The sequence below is a fragment of the Sinohyriopsis cumingii genome, chromosome 14 (genome assembly GCF_028554795.1).
Source record: "Sinohyriopsis cumingii isolate HCF-2022 chromosome 14, ASM2855479v2, whole genome shotgun sequence".
Taxonomy (NCBI): Eukaryota; Metazoa; Mollusca; class Bivalvia; order Unionida; family Unionidae; genus Sinohyriopsis; species Sinohyriopsis cumingii.
In genome coordinates, this window is record NC_142974.1 from 66540782 (window position 1) to 66562737 (window position 21956).

Sequence of the window (21956 nt, forward strand, 5' to 3'; positions counted from 1 at the left end):
GAAAGAACACTCTAAACTATATCATCACATCCTTGGATCAAACAACACAATACATTAGAAGACTGCTCTCAAAATGTTTTGGTAGATTCAAGTAAATAAGGCGCAATTACACCCGTGTACTCCACTTGCATTCGGATGCAAATGCTGTCCAGCACATGTCTGTCCTTATTTAGTGCCAAATTTTCCATTTGGTCCTGAATGGATGATTAAGTTAGAATATTTAGCATATTTATTCCGGCCTACAGAATGTTATCGTGGGAAAATTCTTCATTGGCTGTCCAATTAAAAAACTCGCAATAATTACCTGCGAATACTATAAATAAAATCAGCATCTGTCTTACCCGCCTCCCCCCCCCCAAAAAAAAAAAAAACGGACAACAACTATTTTGGGATTACTATTGTATGATAAATATAAGATGGACAATGCTGCATCTCAATTTCTTATGCACGATATGAACGAGCTTGGAGTTACTACACCAGTAAGATCAATACCCTTGCTATTCTATCGGAGAAATAATAAACAGCCCTGGAGAAGCTGAGCTCGCTTTCTTCGTGATGACGTCATTTAAATCCACTGAATCAATTGGATAATGTGACATGAATATTTAATAACGTGCACATAGATAATGAGTCTGTAATCGATCGTAATATCGAACGTTATGGGAACATAATAGAGAGAGACGATGTACTGTTATAACGGGGTACTTTTACCCCACACTAACCATGAAAAAAACGCACAAAGCAGGATTTATAACTGAATATGCCTTAGCTTTGGAGAATAGTTTATATTTTACTGTGAAGGAATAATTTATTGAAAAGCAAGCTTGAAGTGAATATATGCCGGTTCTGCGCTGAAAGCCTGCATCCAGCTTAGTTAGAAAACAAAAATCAAAATTCTTCGAGAAAAGATGACTTCGCGTAGGCCCTCTCTTCCACCAATGCCGGATTTAAGTCATCTAACAGAAGAAGAGAGGAAAGTTATCGAGGATGTGCTCAGACGACAGAAAGAAGAGGAGGAAAAAGAGCAGGAAGTCATCAGGTATCAGCATTGTGTATTCTAGGAATTTACCAGTCCACTGTCCGCCATATTGGAGACAGTGAGGCATCCGTATGGGGTTTAGTACGATGCATTTTGCTGTCTTCATGAAATATCATAAATATTTTATTTGTTGTTTAACGTATTTGGTTGATTATATTATATCTAATATATTCGATAATTCAGAAGCTTTTAAAAAAAACGTAAAATGAATCATTTGCCGTGTGCTGCAATGCATATTTCCTGATAGAGCCCCTTTTACTTGGCAGCTGAGACGAAATGGGCCACCTGACGTTGGTATTGTTTTACAGGAGTCCCATGGGGTACCAAGTCGTGCATAAAGCTTGATTAAATATGTTAGATGGTAGAGCGATACAATACAGAAACAATTAAACAGGAACCTGTTATTCGAGTTCGTGTCATGTAGTCAAATTAGATAAATTCCGCACACGACAAATTCACATAAATGGTTTAATCTGACAAACAAGTAGAAAATAAATTGGTCCAAAATTGCGGGAGTACTGAGTTCGTGTCATATATGTATCAGACGTGCACATTATTTTTCCAATGAATCAAATTTGTTATTAATATGTATAGAAACCATGCTTTTCATTGTCGCCGAGGAGACAAATTAGATGTTGTTAATAAATGGTAATTGATGCGAAAAATATGGCACAGTGTAGTTTTAGCAAGTACTGGGACCTAGAAAAGTAAGCCTAGCACAGGTAAAATACAAAACAATTTGTTTGCTTGTTTGTTTGTAAGTTTGTTTTCAGTGACACACTTATCACATTTATTGGGTTTAATCTTGTACAGGAAGTGGGAGATAACTTTCTTTCCAAAGGATACAGATGTCCGCCCAGGGCTTTGTTTGGAATATATTTTATACATATGTGCATAGTATGTTTTATATTGTCTGCACTTGTCCTTGTATATTTAACGTCAACATTAACGTAAATGGTATGTTAAGGATATTATTGGCAAGCTGTTATTTTAACCACAATCTATTAAACACTGATTATCATATTTATGTAAATTGACTTCTCTGCATTCAATTTGTAATCAAAGATTATCAATTGAGGGAGGGGAATAGCTTCAGTATATTGGCCAGCAATGATGCATGTGCATTTTAACACTGTCTTAAAATAATACAAACATTTTTGAAGGAAAAAAAATACAAACAAAATAATGATTATAAGTACTATATGAATGATTGATGATGTAATTGATCTATTATTGTTCATAGACTCTAAAATATCTCCAGTGAGCTCATATTTTTTATTCTCTAATGCAAGTCTAACTTTAAATAAAATTGGTATGTCTGTCTACATTTTAGCTAGCCAAGGTTCTGATAACCCTATCTACACCTTGGCAAATCTAGCAGATATATCTGTGCTTTGAATCTGAATTTCATTGGATGCAGCGGCAAGCCACCACATCCAAACAAAATTAAGTTGTTCCCATTTTAACACTGTTCCGATGTGATTGAGACAATTGGAGCACACATCACAAACGGACTGATAAATAAACCCTTTTTCAAGTGCCGGTCCGTGTTTGCACAAATACTTTTCACTCAAATAGACCTGTAATGGCTTCCCACTGGTACACAGTCATACTTTCGATGTTAAACTTACAAGGTATCCTTTTTAGGTCAGTTGCCACCACAGTTTTCAGCCGATGCACAATGCACCATGCTGTTGGTTAGTTGGCATTACATATGAAGGGAGGCAACACATGAAATTCAATAGGTGTCGCTAGGACAAAGCACCGATATAGCTGTTCAGTCCACCAAGGTGTAGATAGGGTTATCAGAACCCTGGGTAGCGAAGATGGTCTGTCCGTATCTAGAACTGTAACCCTTGGTACTGGATTATGAATCTGCCAACTTGCTGCCAACTTGCTGCCAACTGAGTTTCAGCAACTCCTTAAAATTGTTTGCATTTTCACTGTCAAACATTTGTTATCTTCTGCATTATTGTTACCAACATTTGAATTTTGGGGTGGGGTGGGGGTGAGGGGAGAGCTAGTGTTATTGTATGTACAGTCAAGAGTTGAATGTCAAAGACCTGTGGAGGAAAAAAAGAATTAAGGGTGAGGGATTGATGGATGAAAAGGGTGTTTAAATTGAAGTAAACAACTGTCTCCTGTCAGGGGTTACACAGGTGGATAGACTGGGTATGCGGATTGTACAGAGAAAATGTTTGAACATAAAAGAAAAACTGAGTATCTTGGAGTACAAAACTGAGTGCCTGGGTTGTTGTTATTGCTGTCAAAGTTGTTTTGGGCTTAATGCCATCTTTCAGTACAAGATGGGCTATACATGGTGGCCATTATAACTGGTGGAGAAATAACCACCAGCCAAAGGGAATTAAGCTACTGGCAAGCTTTCTCACATACCTATATTGGCAGAGATAGAGAAAATATGGGTGTCAGTTCAGTGCTAAAACCTAAACACAGGTAGATACACTGAAGCATTTTGTGTGCCACAGCTGTCCAGATCTTCGTTTCATCCCAAATAACAATTGGTATGTCCTTCAAATGTATGTAAATATTGAGGTCATCATGGTTGTTAATGCCACAGTTAATTTTGGGTCATAAACAGCATTACACATAGGATCTTAAAGACGGGGAACACTGTGTCCACCATCCTTCAAATCTGGGGGGCACACTCCCCCTCCCACCAAATATGGAGGACCAACCATTGTAGAGGACCAGATGAAAATAATTGCATGTAATGCACTTATAGTGCATTAAAAACATTATAATCTTGTTTGCTTCAACAATTTTACCAACTTAACATTGTGGTCTATATGGTACTATTATATTTTCCTTGGACACGTACATTATTGCAACAAATAAGTATCTCATGAAAACTAGTGCTGTTCCGATTATCAATTATAATCGATCATCAGTTGGTTGAGCGGACCAATAAGATAATCGATTGTGAAACTCCTTAATTGATTACGTGTAAAGGGAGACTACTTTTTAGTTGTATGCAAAGCACAAAGGTTAGTAAAACTCCCAGCCACTAAAGTTGACCTGAAATTTATTAATTCCCTTCACAACTACAAATATAAAACCATATGATATTTCATAGGCGCAGAATTTCATAATTAGGAACATATAGCCATTATTACATGACCACGTTGTTAAATATATGAATGAAAGGATTTTGGGGGATTCTAGCAGAATTTCAGTTGCATGTGACTTATCAGCCATAAAAAGTTGCATTTATTTAACAAAGATGTAGAACAAAAATAACACATAACACAATAAACAAAAATGTAATATTATTATCAGGTTAAGGTATACATGTCTTTAAAAGAGATTACTCCTGTACATTTACTAACATCTTGAACTATTATTGATCAACGATATAACTGAATAACAAACAAAAATTAAAATTTGCTCTTAGTAATTGATTATAATTGATTATCAGTTGGTTAAGTGGAACCGATTATCGATTATGAATTTCTGACCGATTCCCATCACTAATGAAAACATTATCAGTCAGCTGGTAACCTAAAATAGGCCGTACAATGGAATTTCTTGATCTCTCATTTAATTTAGTGTGCATTCTTTATCTCCCAGCATTTATTATAATAAATATCTGTTTTCCAATTATATTTCTTTCCAAAGTAAAAAATTATTAATTAAATTACAGATTGTGTATTCATATGAGTTAAGGCTCTTTGGTTAATTACCTCAAAATAAATTAAATTGTCCTCACTAGGGGTGACCCTGACCTTGAAAATACATCACACTAATGGACAGCAAACACTTTATATTGCAACCTGGCAGACTGTCAAAAACTTGCATGTTTTCATTGCCAGATAGTGAGATATGATGTTTTATTTATTTGTTGTCATCTGACTGCTTTATCACCTTATCACCTTCTGTTGCTATGGATGTCCAGCAATGACATGGGTGGACATCCACTAATGAAGAGTTGTAGACATATTTTATGACTTTTTTTTCCTGAAAAAAAAAGTGCACCAAGGAGAAGGCACAGGGTCAAGATTTTGGGGACATGAGACAAACAAATGCATGGAAATCTGCAAGCTTCCTCCCACCATTTGTGGTGTCTGTGTGCTGATTATGAATATACAGTATCAGATTACATATTTCACACTCATGATCATCTGAACTGTTCTTGTGTCTTACAACAACATGTGATATTTTATAGTCATCAGAAACAAATTCTGAAATTGGACAAAAAAGCAAGAACAACCGGAAATCTTTGTGAAGCTACTCTTTTAATTTATGTATATAGTTCGGAAAAATCTGGAAATGAGGAAGTTCCAAAAGTAGATTTAAAATTTTTGTTTAATCATGGGTCTAATGTGAAAGAATTTTTTTTTTATATGAAATGAACGTATCTAAGCTTCCGCTTGACTTTTTAGAGTCGAAAGAAATGTAACTAGTTTTTTGTTGTGTATGGTTCACCTTCTCGTAATGAAAATGTTTTCCAGAAGTTATGATTTTTAAGAACAGTTGTGATGATCACAGAAAGTCTTTCATACGAGAACTGTCGATGCCCGATTTATGCTTAATAATTTGTGATGACATGGGACAAAGAATTGCAGGAAAACCCTCATGCCTGCGCTCTCCATGCAACATTGTACATTTATTTTCATTAGGTAATAGTGTATTGCTGTGGTGATTCTTTTCAAAATCTGCAATCGAAATAAAATGCTGGGATGATCCCAACAATATGTTTTGGGGACACCATTTCTAGACATGGGAAGTTCATTATCACAATATGAAAACTACTGGGAATATTTAACACAATTCCTCTTGCGCTTCCTACCATTTATCGTTATCACTCCTGCAATATTTGTTAGGTTTTTTTCACATTACAAGTCGATTGAAATTAATAATTTTTATAACAGTTTGTTTATATTGTAAACCAAAGTTCATGTTTTATAGAGAATTTTTTTCTTCAGTTTTAATAAAAGCAGTAGCTGTGTTCCTTTGCATTTAAACTGCTTTCAGAACAAATCTTTTATACAGGATTGAGATGTGCAACAATAAATCTTTCTGTTATTCCTGTAACATAATATAAATGTAGGTTTCATTACAATAATTATTTATGTACATGTGTTTTCGAATAATTATACTGTGTAATTGTATGATATCTTCAATTAATTTCACATTAGAATTAAAGTTATGTTTTCTTTTCAAAGGTAAGAATCGTGTACAGCAAACTAAATGTGGTGTTTGGTAGGGTTGGGGAGGGGTGCTCCCAATATATTATTTAAATTACCATAGAAGTCCCACCCCAGGCTCGATTTTGTAGGGAGTGAAATTAGTGATAGAGAGAGGTAAGGCTACGACCCCCAGTCAGCATTGCCAACAGTTAAATTATTGAGAACACAAAAGGTGAAATTCAAAAGAATAACAATTTAATACAATTCAGTATTCAGATGATAATAATTTCCCAATCACTCTTCTTCCTTGCGACCAAGTGATAGCCTGTTGCATCCTTTGATTTATAGTGTGAGATTGCTTTTCCACCTGTCCTTGTTTTCTACTCCTCTCCTGCCAATTTCTTCTCTCCTTCTGTCTTCCCTCCTAACTCCTTCTCCTAGACTGCTCCTTCTCAATTCCTCCTCCTCAACTCTATTCCTCCTCCTGTATGACTCTGCTCTCCGACTAGCCTTCGATTCACAATCGACTTCTCCACTAGTCTCTATTCCGTCTCTCTCCTAGAGACTCTGGACTAAACCATACCAGAAGTCTGTCCCCATAAAGCTTCCTGTGAAAACACAAGGACGTTAGCATATTTCCTTAGCCATCTTGTCTCACACTAAACCAACAATCAATCATCAGATAAAGGCTATTGCATTTTTTGATCATGCATTTGTGCACATTGAAATACCCATAAGCTCTTGTATGGTAAACAGCATCGTAATAAAAGCACGGTATCAACAACTTATCATACAGACAACAATAAATTGCATAACATCAGTATATATGTATTCTTAATCTCATTATACTGAACTATAGCTCAGCAGTCAGATGCATTTCTGTACATTACACTCCGACAGTTGTACACAAATATTCAGATATCCATATTAACTAATTTTACACCCTGCAACCATTTTTCAAAGTTACAATTCATCAGCTGCAAACTCTAGAATATCACATGAATAAATGCACTAGTTTACTACGAAGTAACCAAATAGCGAGCTAGCAATCAACATAATTCTTTATATAATCATAACTCATTTCTCAAATACGCATTTAAATTAAACACTACAAAGGTAATTCTACCCTACTAACAAATCTAGTAATGAAGTATTCATACTGCACATAATTACAATGCTGTAATATTCTGCAACAATCGAGCAAATAACTCACTGACCTTTACCAAGCTTTGTCTTTCCTTAGAATTTCCTAAGTTTTCCTGCCGATTTATGAGTGGCTTTCTTGGAGTCATTGTATTAACCTTCCAGCGCGATGTTTCACAATTACAGAAGTTTCTAGTCTAAATTACTCAGTTAGAATCGGATTGAAATGGTGACCACACCCTCTTTCAGTTCACATTGGATATTGATTCTACCCTCTTCTATTCAACTTAGCACACAGTGGTCCGGCCATCTATCAGCGTGGTGTTATTTATGACGCCAGTAAGGGTCCTTTGTTCTTGAACAAAGCTTTCAACATCCACATGTGATTTTTGACACCCAACAAAGCTGGCTCTCATAACAATTACGAACAGAATTACCATAGCCACGGGGTCTAACATATATACATGGTTTCTAACCAGTTCCTTTGTTCTTGATCGTGGGCAGGCAGTGTGACACTAAAATATTGAATAGTATTAGAAACTATGACCTCATTTTAATAAAAAGGCATGAAATAAAATTTTTGTTTTTCTGGGTTCAACACTATATTTCAGCATGTGATATGCTATACATGGCAATCAGTATATCTAGTGGAAGAAAAGCCTGCAAAACCCCCAGAAAGAGTTGGTGAAATAAAGAAAACTACTGGCAAGCTTTCTGTCATGCACACGTTGGTTGAACCTGTGACTCGATTCCATGTGGACAAAGGTGATATGTTATTGCAAGTGTGTTAGATCACTTGGCCACCCACATGAAATGAATGTCACAAAATACATGATTCATGTCATTAGAAATAATGTTGTCAAAAAAGTCAGTTAGCATTTCACTCTTGGGTACATGACTCCAAGCATATATTTGCAGGTAGAGAGTTCATTGTAAGCAGATCAAAGCATTATACATGTCACAGAAAATACAGGTATGGATGGAACTGGAGATTTTCAAAATTGTTCAGGATTATTGACCACAGAAGAGGGAGGATTTTTATTGACCTGAATTTTGGAATGAAAATTCACAAAAATTACAAGTATTAAACAAATTTTAATTTTTTACACATTAAATTATGCACATCATCTCTTGAGTCTTTTCACAATAACTTGTGACCATTCATACTCTCCTTATATGTACTACAGTCATTTTTAACATTGTTTTGGAGATCATTGCCTTGGTTATGTTGGTTGCAGTCCTCATCATTGTTGGTCTTAACACTTAGGAGATGATGTACTGTTACTTGATCCTGGTTTTTTCTGGAGTTGGCCTGCGTTTGTCTCGGAATAGAAGTGTCTGCATTGGAATGTGGTAGTGTTATTACAATGCTACTGAATCCTGGCCAAGAAGTTTAAATTGTTTCCTGTGTGTGGGTAGATTTAGATTGCTGAATGAATGCCAGAACTGCACATGATTCATACTGTCTGGGTTGAATATTATTTTAATGTCAGTAAGATTCTCCACATGAAGCGCAAATTCATACATTATATCACCCTTTGTAACTTGATGCCTAATTTGCGGGCGCCTTTGTTGGCACCATCATCATCACTGTCACCACTCATTAATAATAACAGTTCAGATCTGGAAAACTAAAATCACTTGCTAGTATTATGGATGAAGACAATGTCCTCATTCATCCCTGGCATTAATGGATTACGGTGGCAGTTAATGAAGTGTACTTTAGACTGGTTTATATTTATGTTTAAAAAAGAATAAATCAAGATCTGGTTTTTATATAAATTTTCATGATGTGATTGTTCATAGGAGTAGGTCAGACATTTTGCCTACAATTCAAAGTCGCTGGTCACATTCTGCAGGTGGTTGTTCATGAGGGAGATTTTATATAGTAAATTTTTCTTCTTCTTCTTCTTCTTGTTATTATTAATATTATTGTGCAATTAAGATTGTAATTTTGTATGAACAATAAATTCGTAAATTGGAGAGTAGTTTTTGTCTGTTTGAGTGAGAACTTTTGTGCATTTTCTGAGTGTGAACATTAGTCTGACTAGATCTGAAAAAAGATCTCCGACCTGAGACACAGACGATTATGTTTTTTTGTAAAGTTGACAATAAAGAATCATGGCATGAAGGATTTTCAAATTTCTTACCAATGATGCGGACCCACCATCCAATATGGCTGCCATTGCTAAATATAGTAAAACCATTGAACAACAATTTCTCAGGTACTGTTCAGCAGAAGTTGAACCTGTTCTTCCAATCTATTAACACATTAACCCCTGGAGCTTTTTGTCATTTTTGTCTGAAAATTGAGTAGGAAACACATTTTGAAAGCTGTTTCTGAATAGACTCGAAAACACCAAATCCCCGGTCATCTTTCAATAACATACTGCCTAGTTGTGTTAGAAACATCGTTTTTCGTTGGCTATTTGACTTGCGCATGAGGAGAAGGGTAAAAGTTGGCCTTTTTTTCTTTTCTTTTTTTCTAAATGGAGCCATTTTTTTTGTGTGGAGACCACTCTTTATTCCAAATGCCCATCTTATCCTACTTTTTGCAAAGGCTCATCTGTCTGTTTGCGGTTCATACTGGTTTGCCTTAGATATGAGACCAAAAAGTCTAAAATCCGGACACAAAATCGGATTCCGACAACAGGTGAATTTTGTGTTTAAAAAAGTTGGGTCCAAAAACTGAGGTTTTTCTATCTGTATTTTGTAGTGCAGCTACATACATATTCCAGATTTTTGGCATCATTGCAGAGCTACATCTGTCTACCTTTCTATAATACCACCCACTTTAGTGTATCATGCATGACCATGACGCTACAGAGCTCGGCAGTAGGCTACTACCTCCTGCCCCATAAAGTCGTCGCATGGGGTTAATGTGTTAACAAAGATTTTTATTATTTATTTATGTGTTAAATGATTTGGATCCACCATGTTTATTACTTGATCATTTTATGCCAAGAAAATAATCCTATATATTTCACTGTTGCATCTGCAGTCCAGGTCTCCTTAACTATTTATGTCCCCCAAATCGTGACCTTTGTGTGCCCACTGGTCATACATTTTTGTAAGGAGAAAAACTAAATGAACCTTTTATTTTATCTTGTGTATGCTTGTCTATGCAGTGGCCATTTGGCATGGGTGATTAAAACTCTAAAAATCACAGTTAACGTCCATTTTAAAAGAACATATTTGGCAATTAAAAAAAAACGTTAATGATTTGTGGTAGTCTGTCAAGATGTAGTGTAAAGTCTTTGTCCGCTTCTTGTGTAACGTAATTTCAATGTTTAATTCATGTCAACGGCAACAAAGAGTTTTTTGATTTTTGGGTTGAGTATATGACAAAAGGGACTAAAATTACTAAAATTATGTAATATACAATTAGTCATGTAATCAATAAACTTCTAATTTGGAAGCAAAAACAATTAAGGGAAAAAATGGAATTATAACAATAGATGCTGTTAGTAGTGAGTGGACATTAAGGTTAGACGAGATCAATATTTGGAATGGAAAATTATACGATGCAGCCAGCTCAGGTTAACGATATTCAGACATGTTAATATTTTCATAAGATAAAACTTTTGTTAGAATAATGTAAGTGTTGAAGGAAGACTTCTTGCAAAGTTTTGTTGGTCCTAAATGAAAGGGGCGCCAAGCTGACATCCAATATGTCCACCACATTGGTTAATTTGAAATTCTTGCTGTGACTAAAGCATACGTGCCATACACCCAGACAGTGTTGGTGGGTTTTTGGGACCAAAATATTGTGTTGGGCAGTGGGGTGTGTGTGTGTGCAGTGCGTGTGACCGAGAAAAAAGCAATATCGTTCATTTGAAAGTTAGCTAACTTTTCATGTAGGCCTATAGAAAATGATCTGAAATTCAAATCTAAATAAATAAACTGTTTCATTCAAAGCATTTAATACACTAACAGACAAACGAATAAAAAAGTAGCTGGTAGGCTTAGTATTGTCAAATATCATCACCATATACATACACAGTTATGTGCAAACACTCAATAATAATAATACTAATAATAATAATGTGGACTTTGTATAGCACCTAATATTTAGAAGCTCTAAGCACTTTACAACATTGGACAACACCTATAACATCAAAAAACATATGATGATATTATTACAAAAAGCAAACACCATGAAATTAAAAAACATTATTAAAAAAATTTAATAAATAAAAAAATGACATGGACATTAAATAAAAACGTACACCAAATTTCTGTCTTTAAAATCCATTGGATGGCAAATTATAGGCTTCATTAGAGGCAGTCATTGCTGGTCTCCATAGTTCAATAGGGGTTTGAAGATGGTGCAGGTGTCAGTGTTCATCCTTGTACTAACTAAAGACTGGATAATGCTAGTACTCAAAGTTTTCTGCTGGATTCTCAGAGTGAATCCTGGTAAAAACCGAGTTGTTTTGGACGACCATTATGTTAGCATTATCAAAACTGTACCTGATTCAGTCTGATGACAAGATATGCTTGTCTTATTAGAAAAATGAATTTACATAACATTTGGGATTTACCATTTTATCGGGGAAAAGGGGGTGGGGGGTGACATAATATTTTCGAGTTTAATGGGGGCTTTACAGGTATTACAGCAGTAATGAACACCTCTGTCTGGTTTCAGTGGTAATGCTTTATCAACAGAAACTGCAAACACATGCGGGTGTTATTATTGTCTTTTAATCGGTCTGTCTATATCATGGCTAAAATCACACTGAAAAGCATTGGTCAGTTAATAGTATTTAAACAAGATAAATAACAAATAATAATAAAGACGACTAATCTGAATGGCGTGTTGAATATAGTGCATACAGATGGTGCTCTTATTTCAACAGACACCGTACAAATAAAAACGAACTGATGTATGTCATATGTTGTTTGCAGTATGTGCAAAGAATTAAATGCCCCTCCCCCTCTGGTGGCATGTTTCACAAAGTAACACAGTAAAAACTCACTTCCAACAACTGAATCATGCTTTGTGTTTTATATACGATAAATGGAGTAAAATCAGCTTCAAAGAAACATTGCTGCTGTTGCCAATGTTCTTTATACAGTTGTCTTAAACATTCACATTCAAGGCAATTATATGTAATAACTTACCTCTAGCAGCTCTTTCATTTACCTGTATTGTTCAGCTTCATGATCTTTACCTATGCATATTAGCACAATGGGCTCACCCACTGCTGTCGTCTAACACATCACACTAGCTGTTGTCAGGCAGTAAAGTAGTATGTGAAATGGGGATTTATACCTGACTTCTTTGCCTTTTAATTGCCGTTTCATCTGTCCTAAGGATAATTTTACATTAGCACCATAAAAGAACTGTTATACCAAGTTATATATGTAATGGGCATACACTAAAGTGGTGTTTTATTTTTTTGTTTTGAAGATTACTGAAAATCCAGCATTGAAAACATGATCATGCGTTTTAATCGTGTTTTTAGCATTATGGCAAGTATGCGAATGAATATCAAAGATGTTTCAACACTCAGCAGTTAAATGGAAGAAATGGCCTTTTATTGAATTCTAGGAAATTCTTTTCGGCCATTAGCAATCTGTCCCTTTTAGGGATCCTTGTTTTATTAGTACATTATATAATACATTTTTTCAATGTCAATTTGAAGATGAAGCCCAGGCTTCCAGATAAAAAATGAAGCCCTGACTTCCAGGTAAGAAAACGTATAATTGTAGGCTGGAAAATATGGTACCTTTGTCAGACATTATTTTGAATTTTGTTCATTTCATTTGCTGACAGTACAATGGATAATGTAAAATTTTTTTTACTGACGCCTGCCTCGGTGATATTTTCATCAAGTAAAAGTATTCGATTACACTGAAACCAACCAGTTTTTCCAATAATCATACTCCATATAGCAGAGAATATAATGATTCATTCTTTTGTAAGGCATACATTTACAAAGGCAAAATGTCAACTGCACCATATGCAGCATGGGTGAGCAAGCAGCAAAGAAAAATTTCCAATCTTAAAATTATGGTTTCTTTGGTTTGATTGGTGTTTTACAGCACATCAACACAAGTAGGTTATTTAGAGCTACAACAGTGCTGTTGAAGAAAGGTGCCTTGCCCAAAGGCAGAACATAGTAGCTCACATGGGCAGATCAATGGAGGTATTCAGACTGGCATCTTTTCAGTTACATCGGCATGCCAGCTATTGGTCACATCATATAATATGTGCGAGGTTGCATTATATCTTTTCTACACTTCATGTTTGCATTGGGTTAAGACACATTATAATGAAACTAAACTTCATATCATAGAAATTGATTTTCAGTTCAGTTTTCAGCGCATTTAATTCCAAAATCAATATTCTAATGATCAGTGTCTAAAAAGTAGACAGACAGACAGACACAGAGGTAAATGAGCACATTGCGATTTGGCAAATTGCATGGTGCTGTAGATATCAGAATTTTACCATTTAGTTTTTTGTGATTTCATTATGTATTCACTCTGGATTACCCCACATACAAAACCAATTTTTCATCTTGTACTAATTATGGCACTGTCTAAACATTTTTTATATGAAACATTTGTGAACTGGTTACCAGTGATTAGACCAGGATTTTCACACAAGGGAATTCCCCCTCGATTTTTATAATGGGATTTTGTATTTTTAAAGGGGGTGGGGATCATATTTGAACATGTGATAGACACTTGATGGTACCATTTAACATGAAACCATCTCATTGCTCAAATTCAGAAGGTGTGTAGTGTTAATTAAAGTGGTTGATCTTGAAGTCAGATGTTTTTGTTATATGATTGACTTAAAATTAATGAATATTACAAGTTTTGGTACATTCCCAGCAGGAATTGTGGCATGATTTTGGCATGCATAGTTATTTTTCACAGGGGGTGTGAGTAGAGAGGAGTCGTATCATGCAGTTTAGTGGAAATTCATATAATCTGGTGCCCTGGAAGAACAAAGTACATGGCAGCCAGTATATCTGGTGGAAGAAGCACTCTGGGAAGAAACACTGACCCATGGAAAGCTAAAAATTGCCATTTTGTCGTAGGTCACATAGATCTTTTTCAGGTCCAGTCTCGGATTATTTTTTTTGGTACAGAGTAATTACCCCAAAATAATTATGATTATTTTTTTTAACTGAAATTTCCTGCATTTGGTGGTGATGTCTCTCCGTTACATTATATTTTCAGTGTTTGTTGGTAATATCCCCACTGTTACATGGAATTTTAATGCATGCAATGTAATGCCAGTTGTCATAATATGCCATTGTTGCAAAAGTGCTGATAACTAAGATAAACAAGTTTCATCTTTATTCATTACATTATTTGTTACACATATTTGTTCAAACGTGTTATAAGAGTCTGTTAATAGATGCTCTTCTCTTATATAATAGTGGGTCACTTTGGTGCCCCAAGTGGTTAGTGTCTGCCATGGATGTATGAGGTCATGGGTTTGAACCCAGGCCAAGTCATACCACTGAAATGACTTTTATAAATGGTACTAGCCAGCTGCCTTGGTTGGCTCTCAGCATCAAGTGTTTAGTGTTAGGACTGGTTGGAATGGTGTCAGGATAATGTGACCGGGTGGGACATGATGCTGTATGTCTGTGGCATGATGCCCCAGTGATAGACATCATTATAAACTGACATGCTGCAGACATCTTAGTGATAAGACTCAGAAATTGTTAAAGCTACATTAAAAATCTAAATCACACACACATATAAAATATGCTTTTCCTTAAAAACTAAAAATCCACCCATATGAAATTGTGTGAGGGTGGAATTTCCCCTTTTCTGTGAAAATCCTGGAGAAGTCACTGCATGCAAATACATGGTCGCACCATTTTGTTCACTCAAACCTCTAAGCATACCATCGATTATGGGGAATTTTCTTTTTGTTTGTAGACAAATGGAAATGGAGTTTGACACCTATAAAACTACCATCAAGAAGGTCAGCGAGGAGGCAAAGAAAGTCATAATTCCAGATGATGGAGCAGTGTGTGAGATTTGTCACAAAACAAAATTTGCTGATGGCATCGGACACAAATGCATATACTGTAATTTGAAGTCTTGTGCACGTTGTGGTGGAAGGATGTCCCTTAAACAAAACAAGGTTAGTAGCCGGATGAAAAATTAGGGTTGTAAAAATTCTTTGTCCAGTATTCCCCCAAATGTTGAATTTTTGCGTGGTAAGTAAAATTCTATGTAACCTGCCAGCAATATTACATGAAACATAGTTTGTTCAAGCTTGAAAAATAGTTGCCTTGAATTGTAAATGTGCTTGTTTTATCATTGAAAGGTACTTGAATTTGCTGAAAAACTCCTAGATTTTTGCCTGACCTCCTTGAACAAATCCGAGAAAATAGAGAATGTTAAGTCACTTGTTAAATTATAAAATAAAGAAATGAAATAGGATAAAATTGGGTAGGTCAAATGACACAAAACACTTGCAGTTAAGAAATTAATATATGGAAAATTTACATTTTCCTTTGACATGCTAAAGCCTTTAAATCTTTTGGGAGTCTTTGAAAACTCCTTGAATTGTCATTGAAACAATGTTCATGGCAGAATGAACATTGATGAAATACAAGAGGTAAAAGCTTGAATGTATATGATACTGTTGAATGTAGCAAGTAGAAAATAGCAACTTTTTACAATCCTCATAAAGCAAAGTTGATTATTGATTTCATTTGAAACATTGATTCAGAGCTAAAGTTTAAAAATGTAAGTACTTTCAGAGTTTCAAATGCAGAAGCAGTTAGCAAATTTGCAATTCAGAATTTCTTTTTGTCATTGGTACAGATAAAAAAAGATTGCACTTATCTCCTGCCAAAGAATTTGTGCACATTATTTCTGATGAATGGATGTTGGTTTTGGATAGTACGGCAAAATGTTTTGTTCTTATGGACAGGGACAAGAAACATGTGCCAGCTTACTGATATGGGTGATGGGTGGGTTCTGGCCAAGACATGTTTCTTAAGTTTCCTTGCTGGTAGCATAAACGGTTAATTTAAGTACTGTTTTGATTTGTGCTTTGTCATCACTGCAAAATAAACAAATACAAAAAGAACAAAGCAGACATTACTGTATCAAAAATACCCAGGGTGGACACAGCCTGTTTCATCAGCAACATGTCTCAGGTACAGAATTTGATGTCATAAATAAATAGTAAATCTGTAAAAACAAAAGCTAATCATTTCCTGAAATATTCCATAAAACATAAAACATAAGTCATTTCAATCAACAATGAAGAGATAACATTTATATCAGTTTAATTGATTATTAGTAAATTAAATGGAAGGTTTATATGATTAATTGTAGTCATGATGCCCAGCTGTTCATTAGGAGGTTATCGGCATTTATTTTACTGAGAAAACGTAACTATACACATTTGAAATCATCCAGAGATCCTCAAAAAATAAAATAAGTAATAAATTAACATACTGACAACGCCAACTGCTAATTGCACCGACCCATATTCTCTGTTTTATAATGTGCATGATCTCGATGTGTACAACTTGTTTTGGAGTAATCGGTAGAACAAACAACATTCATGTAATCTACAGGTACATCATGCTGTGGCAGATCACAATCCGTGTTGTTTGCAGTTTGACTTGACCTATGAGTACATACGGTAGTTACATGGTTATGATTCAGGGCATTGATTGATTACTCAAACATTCATAATGTTTTATGATGGAAAACTTTGAAAACAGTTTGGCCATGAATAGATACTAATTTGTTAAGTAACAAACAAGCACTTGTCAAACTACAGTATGAATACTCATCAGACAAAATGATAAACCAGTGATAGTTAAGGATAAATTGCTTCAGACAAAAATTACAATCACAGAAAATAAACCAATGATAGTTAAGGATAAAATATGTTGTTGTTGTTATTATTGGGTTTAACGCCATTTTTCAGTATACGATAGGCTATACATGGCAGTCAGTATTAATGGTGGAGGAAGAACCTGGGAAAACCCCAGAAAGAACCACCGACCCACAAGAAGCTACTGGCAAGCTTTCTCACATATCCACATTGGCTGAGCCCAAGACTCGAACCCACGCAGACAGGTGAGATCGCAGTGATCTGTGATGAGGAGCACTTTAGACCAGTCGGCCATTTGGGGCCCAAATAAAATATGTATGACTGGACATAAATGTAGATGCTGTATTTATGCCCATACCTGATCACCACCCCCTACCTCCCCCACCCCCCAGCTTTGGTTGATGATATTAGAGATATCTTTTTCTGATAATAAGCTCACAATCCTGCCTTTTTTATATGGAACATTTTGTATGTGATCCTGTTATTAAGTTTGATGGAAGAAATCCTCTTGTAGCATGTGAAATATATCACATTGTACACCCTGTATTCATTATTATAGTGTACCGCTCTGGTGGCATAATGACTAATAATTAGAGCCTCTTCCTCAGATGCGGGAGGTCATGGGTTCAAACCCTGGCTGAGTCATACCAAAGACTTCTATAAATGGTACTAACAGCTGCCTCACAAGGCACTCAACATTAAGAGGTTTGTGTTAGGATTGGTCAGCCTGGTGTCAGGATAACGTGACTGGGTGGGACATCAAGCTACATGTCTGCAGCATGATCCCCCAGTGCTAGACATTACTAGAAACTGTCACATTGCAGACATTGTAGCAGTATGACCAAAAATTGTTAAAGCTATGTTAAAAATCCAAATCACACACACACATTATTAAACTATAGCTCATGCAGTTTTTTTATTTCTCTGCTAATCATGGTGGAGCAGTTAATCCCATCCATGCATGCTTTGCACTGAAGCACTATGGTGGCAGGGGTAAATGCCTAGCAACTCATCAATTTAAGTCCATGGCGTATATTGATCACCTTCACCATGGATGGGTCCGCTCCGGTGGCCTAGTGGTTAGAGTGTCTGCCCTTAGATGCGGGAGGTCACCGGTTCTATTCCCAGCCAAGGCAGACCAAAGACTCGTAAAAATGGTACTAACAGCTGCCTCGCATGGCACTCAACATTAAGAGGTTAGAGTTAGCACTGGTCGGCCTGGTGTCAGAAATACAGAAAAAAAAGATGTGCGAGGTACACTAGAAATTGTTCTTCTGAAGATTTATCCAAGGACTAAAATAAATGACATTGATTATTTGAGAATTTAAAAAATGTTGATGTACCAGAGTTGCCTGCATGGTATTGAAGACTGGACTCTGTCATTGGCTATTCATGTGCCAGATTTTTTGGTTAGTCACTTTTGTTACAATTCTATCATCAAGCACAAGCCGTGGAGTGACATTCTTACTTTGAAGTTAGCTGCAACACTTGTTAACAAGAGTCCGTCAGAATGTATATATACTTACAGTTCCTAACAGGCAGAAAAAGTAGCTAGCTTCAGTGTTTTATTTAGCACATGTTTCAAAAGAACATTAGCGTCTATTGATCACCATAAACCGTAGCTTTATTTGTTAACTCAGAAAATGATAATGATCATTAGAGAGCACTAATTTTTTAAAATTTTTAGTAATTGTCTACTGACAAAATGTTTAAGTACAATTTGGATACTGTTATTTATTTAAAAGTTAAGTATTTTTCTGCTTAACAGTGCTTTTTGTGTAAAAAAAGAATTGATATAATTGTGTTATTAACTTCTTAAGTTATTGTGCTGTTCTTATTTTGTTATTATTTCTAGCTTGGTTCTGTATTGCAGTTGATAATTAGTCCATATGAACTAAAAGCTTCATACAGTTAACAGATTGAAAGTCAAATGAGCCATTATTCCTGCAATAATCAAAGTGAACAAAGTGTTAATATTTGCAACAACCCTAGAATGCTCACAATAAACAGGAAGTCTTTGAAGCCCAAACCTCTGATGCCTCCATTTTTACTAGGGATACAAGTTTAAAGCCATTCAAATATGAAGCTTAATAGCAATCTGTAGATTTAAGTTAGAGTTAGATTTAATTCTACTTGTCATAGACCATCTGTCATCTGTCTGTCAGCAAAAGTTTACTATCAGTACTCCTCCAAAACTACGTGAGGCTTCTCATGAAACTTTGCGTATCACATTTGTGCCATGGTCGCGTAAATGAAAATGGTGCTGCTTGGAAATCCATTATGGCAAACCATACTGTCTTCAAAACCTTGTTATCAAAACTTGTTAAGTGCTTTGTCATATCAGCATGGGGTTTTCATGGAAAGATTTATTGGAAATCTTATTGCAACTCCTCCAGAACAGAAAGTCATATTGACATATAGTTTGTACCAGAAGACTTTTTAATGAAAACAGTGTTGATCTGATGTCCAATATGGCTGCCCCACAATGGTCTCCAATATGGCTCCCCCACAATGGCCAGCTTAAAATATCTTGTTATGACAACTTCTTCTGAACGGATGGCCATATCAACATGAGGTTTTCACTTAAAGGCTTTTATGACATCCAATTGGTCCTTAACACATTAACCCCTGGATGTTTTTGTCATTTTCATCTGAAATTTGAGTAGGAAACACATTGTGAAAGCTATTTCTGAATACATCCTAAAACACCAACTTTCAGGTGATCTTCCAATAACATACTGCCTAGTTGTAAAAACTTGTAAATTGCAAGTATGAAAAATGGCAGCTACGGTTGGTCACGTGGCCTCACTGACATGATGAATGAGCTCTCTCAAGATTTTAAAGCACATAAAAAATTCTTCCGTGAATAATAATTACACAGCTATAACAATTGGACCTTAACTCATTAGGCCCCAGAGGTTTTTGTCGTTTTTGCCTGAAATGTGCATAGGAAAGACATTTGGGGGGCTATTTCAGAATACATCGTAATACATCGGCTTTCAACAGATTTTCCATGAGACTAATGCCTAGTTGTATTAGAAACATCATTTTCCATTGGTTATTTTGCTTGCGCATGAGCAGAAGGGTAAAAGTTGGAGTTTTTTTTTGTTTTTTTTTGCGTAATGGACCCTTCATTTTTGCATGGAGACCGCAATTTATTCCAAATGCCCACCTTATCGTAGTTTTTGCAAAGGTTCACCTGTCTGTGTGCAGTTAAGACCAGTATGCCTTACTTCTGAGGCCAAAAGGTCTAAAATTCGGACGCAAAATCGCATTTCGATCTTGAGTGAATTTTGGGTGAAAAAACCGGGTCCAAAAAATGAGGTTTTTCTCTCTGTATTTTGTAGTGCAACTAGAACTTCCAGATTATTTTATATCATTTTAGAGCTATATCTGTCTGCTCTTTTTTAATACCACCCACGTTGGTGTATCTTAAATGACCTTGATGCTGCGGAGCTTGGAAGTAGGGTACAGCCTCATCACACCTACAGACGGGATCGGGGCCGAATTGGTTAATCTTAAATTTTTCAAAACATAAAAAATGTGTACCAAAGATGTTAAATGGTTAAAATTGCAGTTAAACATAACAAACACTACATTGCTTAACAGTTAACAGGCAGGCCTATGTGTATGGAGTCAAATAGGTAACAGGTGTTCTATTTATAGCATGCTGCACTTTGTAACTGTGCTGTATGAAGTAAAGGGTTAACGTACCCATTATTTTCGTATGGACACCATTCTTTATTCCAATTGGCCATCTTATGCTACTATTCGCAAAGGTACATCTGTCTGTTTGCAGTTCATACCAGTCTGCCTTAGATCTGAGACCAAAAAGTCTAAAATCCAGACACAAAATCGGATTCCGACAATGAACAAATTTTGGGTTTAAAAAAATTGGGACCAAAAAGTTAGATTTTTCCCCTCTGTATTTTGTAGTGCTACTTGAAATTCCAGATTATTTGGTATCATTGTAGAGCTACATCTGTCTACCTTTCTATAATACCACCCACTTTAGTGTATCTTACATGACCTTGATGCTACATCGCTCGGCAGGAGGCTACTACCTCCTGCCATGTAAACTTGTCACCAGGGGCTAATGTGTTAACAAAAATAATGTCAACCTGTCACCCAGTCTTCAGAATCTTATTGGTACTTCTTCAGAATACAAAGTCATATTGACACGAGGTTTTCACCTAATGATGTCTAACTGGTCCGAAATGTAAATGGTGTGAATCTGAAATCCAAAAATGTTCCAGTATCAGCTATTTTGAAAATCTTGTTATTGCTACTCCTTCTGAACAGATGGTTGAGTCAGCTTGAAGTTTTCACTGAAATACTTCTTATAATGTCTGTTTGATACTGATGCCAAGCTGATGTCCAATATGGCTGCCACAGTGGCCTTCAGGAAAATCTGTTATCACTGTTCCATAAGAATGGAAGGTGTCATTGGACATTGTGTTTTTACCAGAAGACTTTTTATGTCTTGTTAGTCCTAAATAAAAATGGTACTCATCTGATGCTTAATATGGCCATTTGTAACTATTTACCCTAAATGAATGGTCATATCAGCAAGTGGTATTCCCCAATTGATCTTTTTAAATGTATTGTTGAGTCTAAATTAAAATTATGCTGATGTTATGTCCAGTTTGTGGCCATCTGGGCTCAGTTCAGATTGCAATGTCCATAATGTGGAGCTGGGTGTATGATAAGACCCGGCGATGCTAAAGAAACATTAAGCATCACGAGATACAATTGAAAAGCTTGCTTCCTTGCTCGGGATAATTCATGA

At 35.8% G+C, this 21956-nt stretch overlaps 1 protein-coding gene across 1 annotated transcript in view; it reads left to right on the plus strand.

The window, feature by feature from the left end:
* The first annotated feature begins 657 nt into the window (after positions 1 to 657).
* Positions 658 to 21956, plus strand: part of LOC149784037 (regulating synaptic membrane exocytosis protein 2-like) — a 134212-nt gene continuing 112913 nt past the window's right edge. Inside the window, exons 1-2 of the mRNA XM_089932133.1 lie at positions 658 to 1039; positions 15241 to 15448. Of these exons, the coding sequence (XP_089788259.1) occupies positions 909 to 1039; positions 15241 to 15448 (339 nt within the window). The 5' untranslated portion in view covers positions 658 to 908. The remainder of the gene's footprint in view (positions 1040 to 15240; positions 15449 to 21956) is intronic.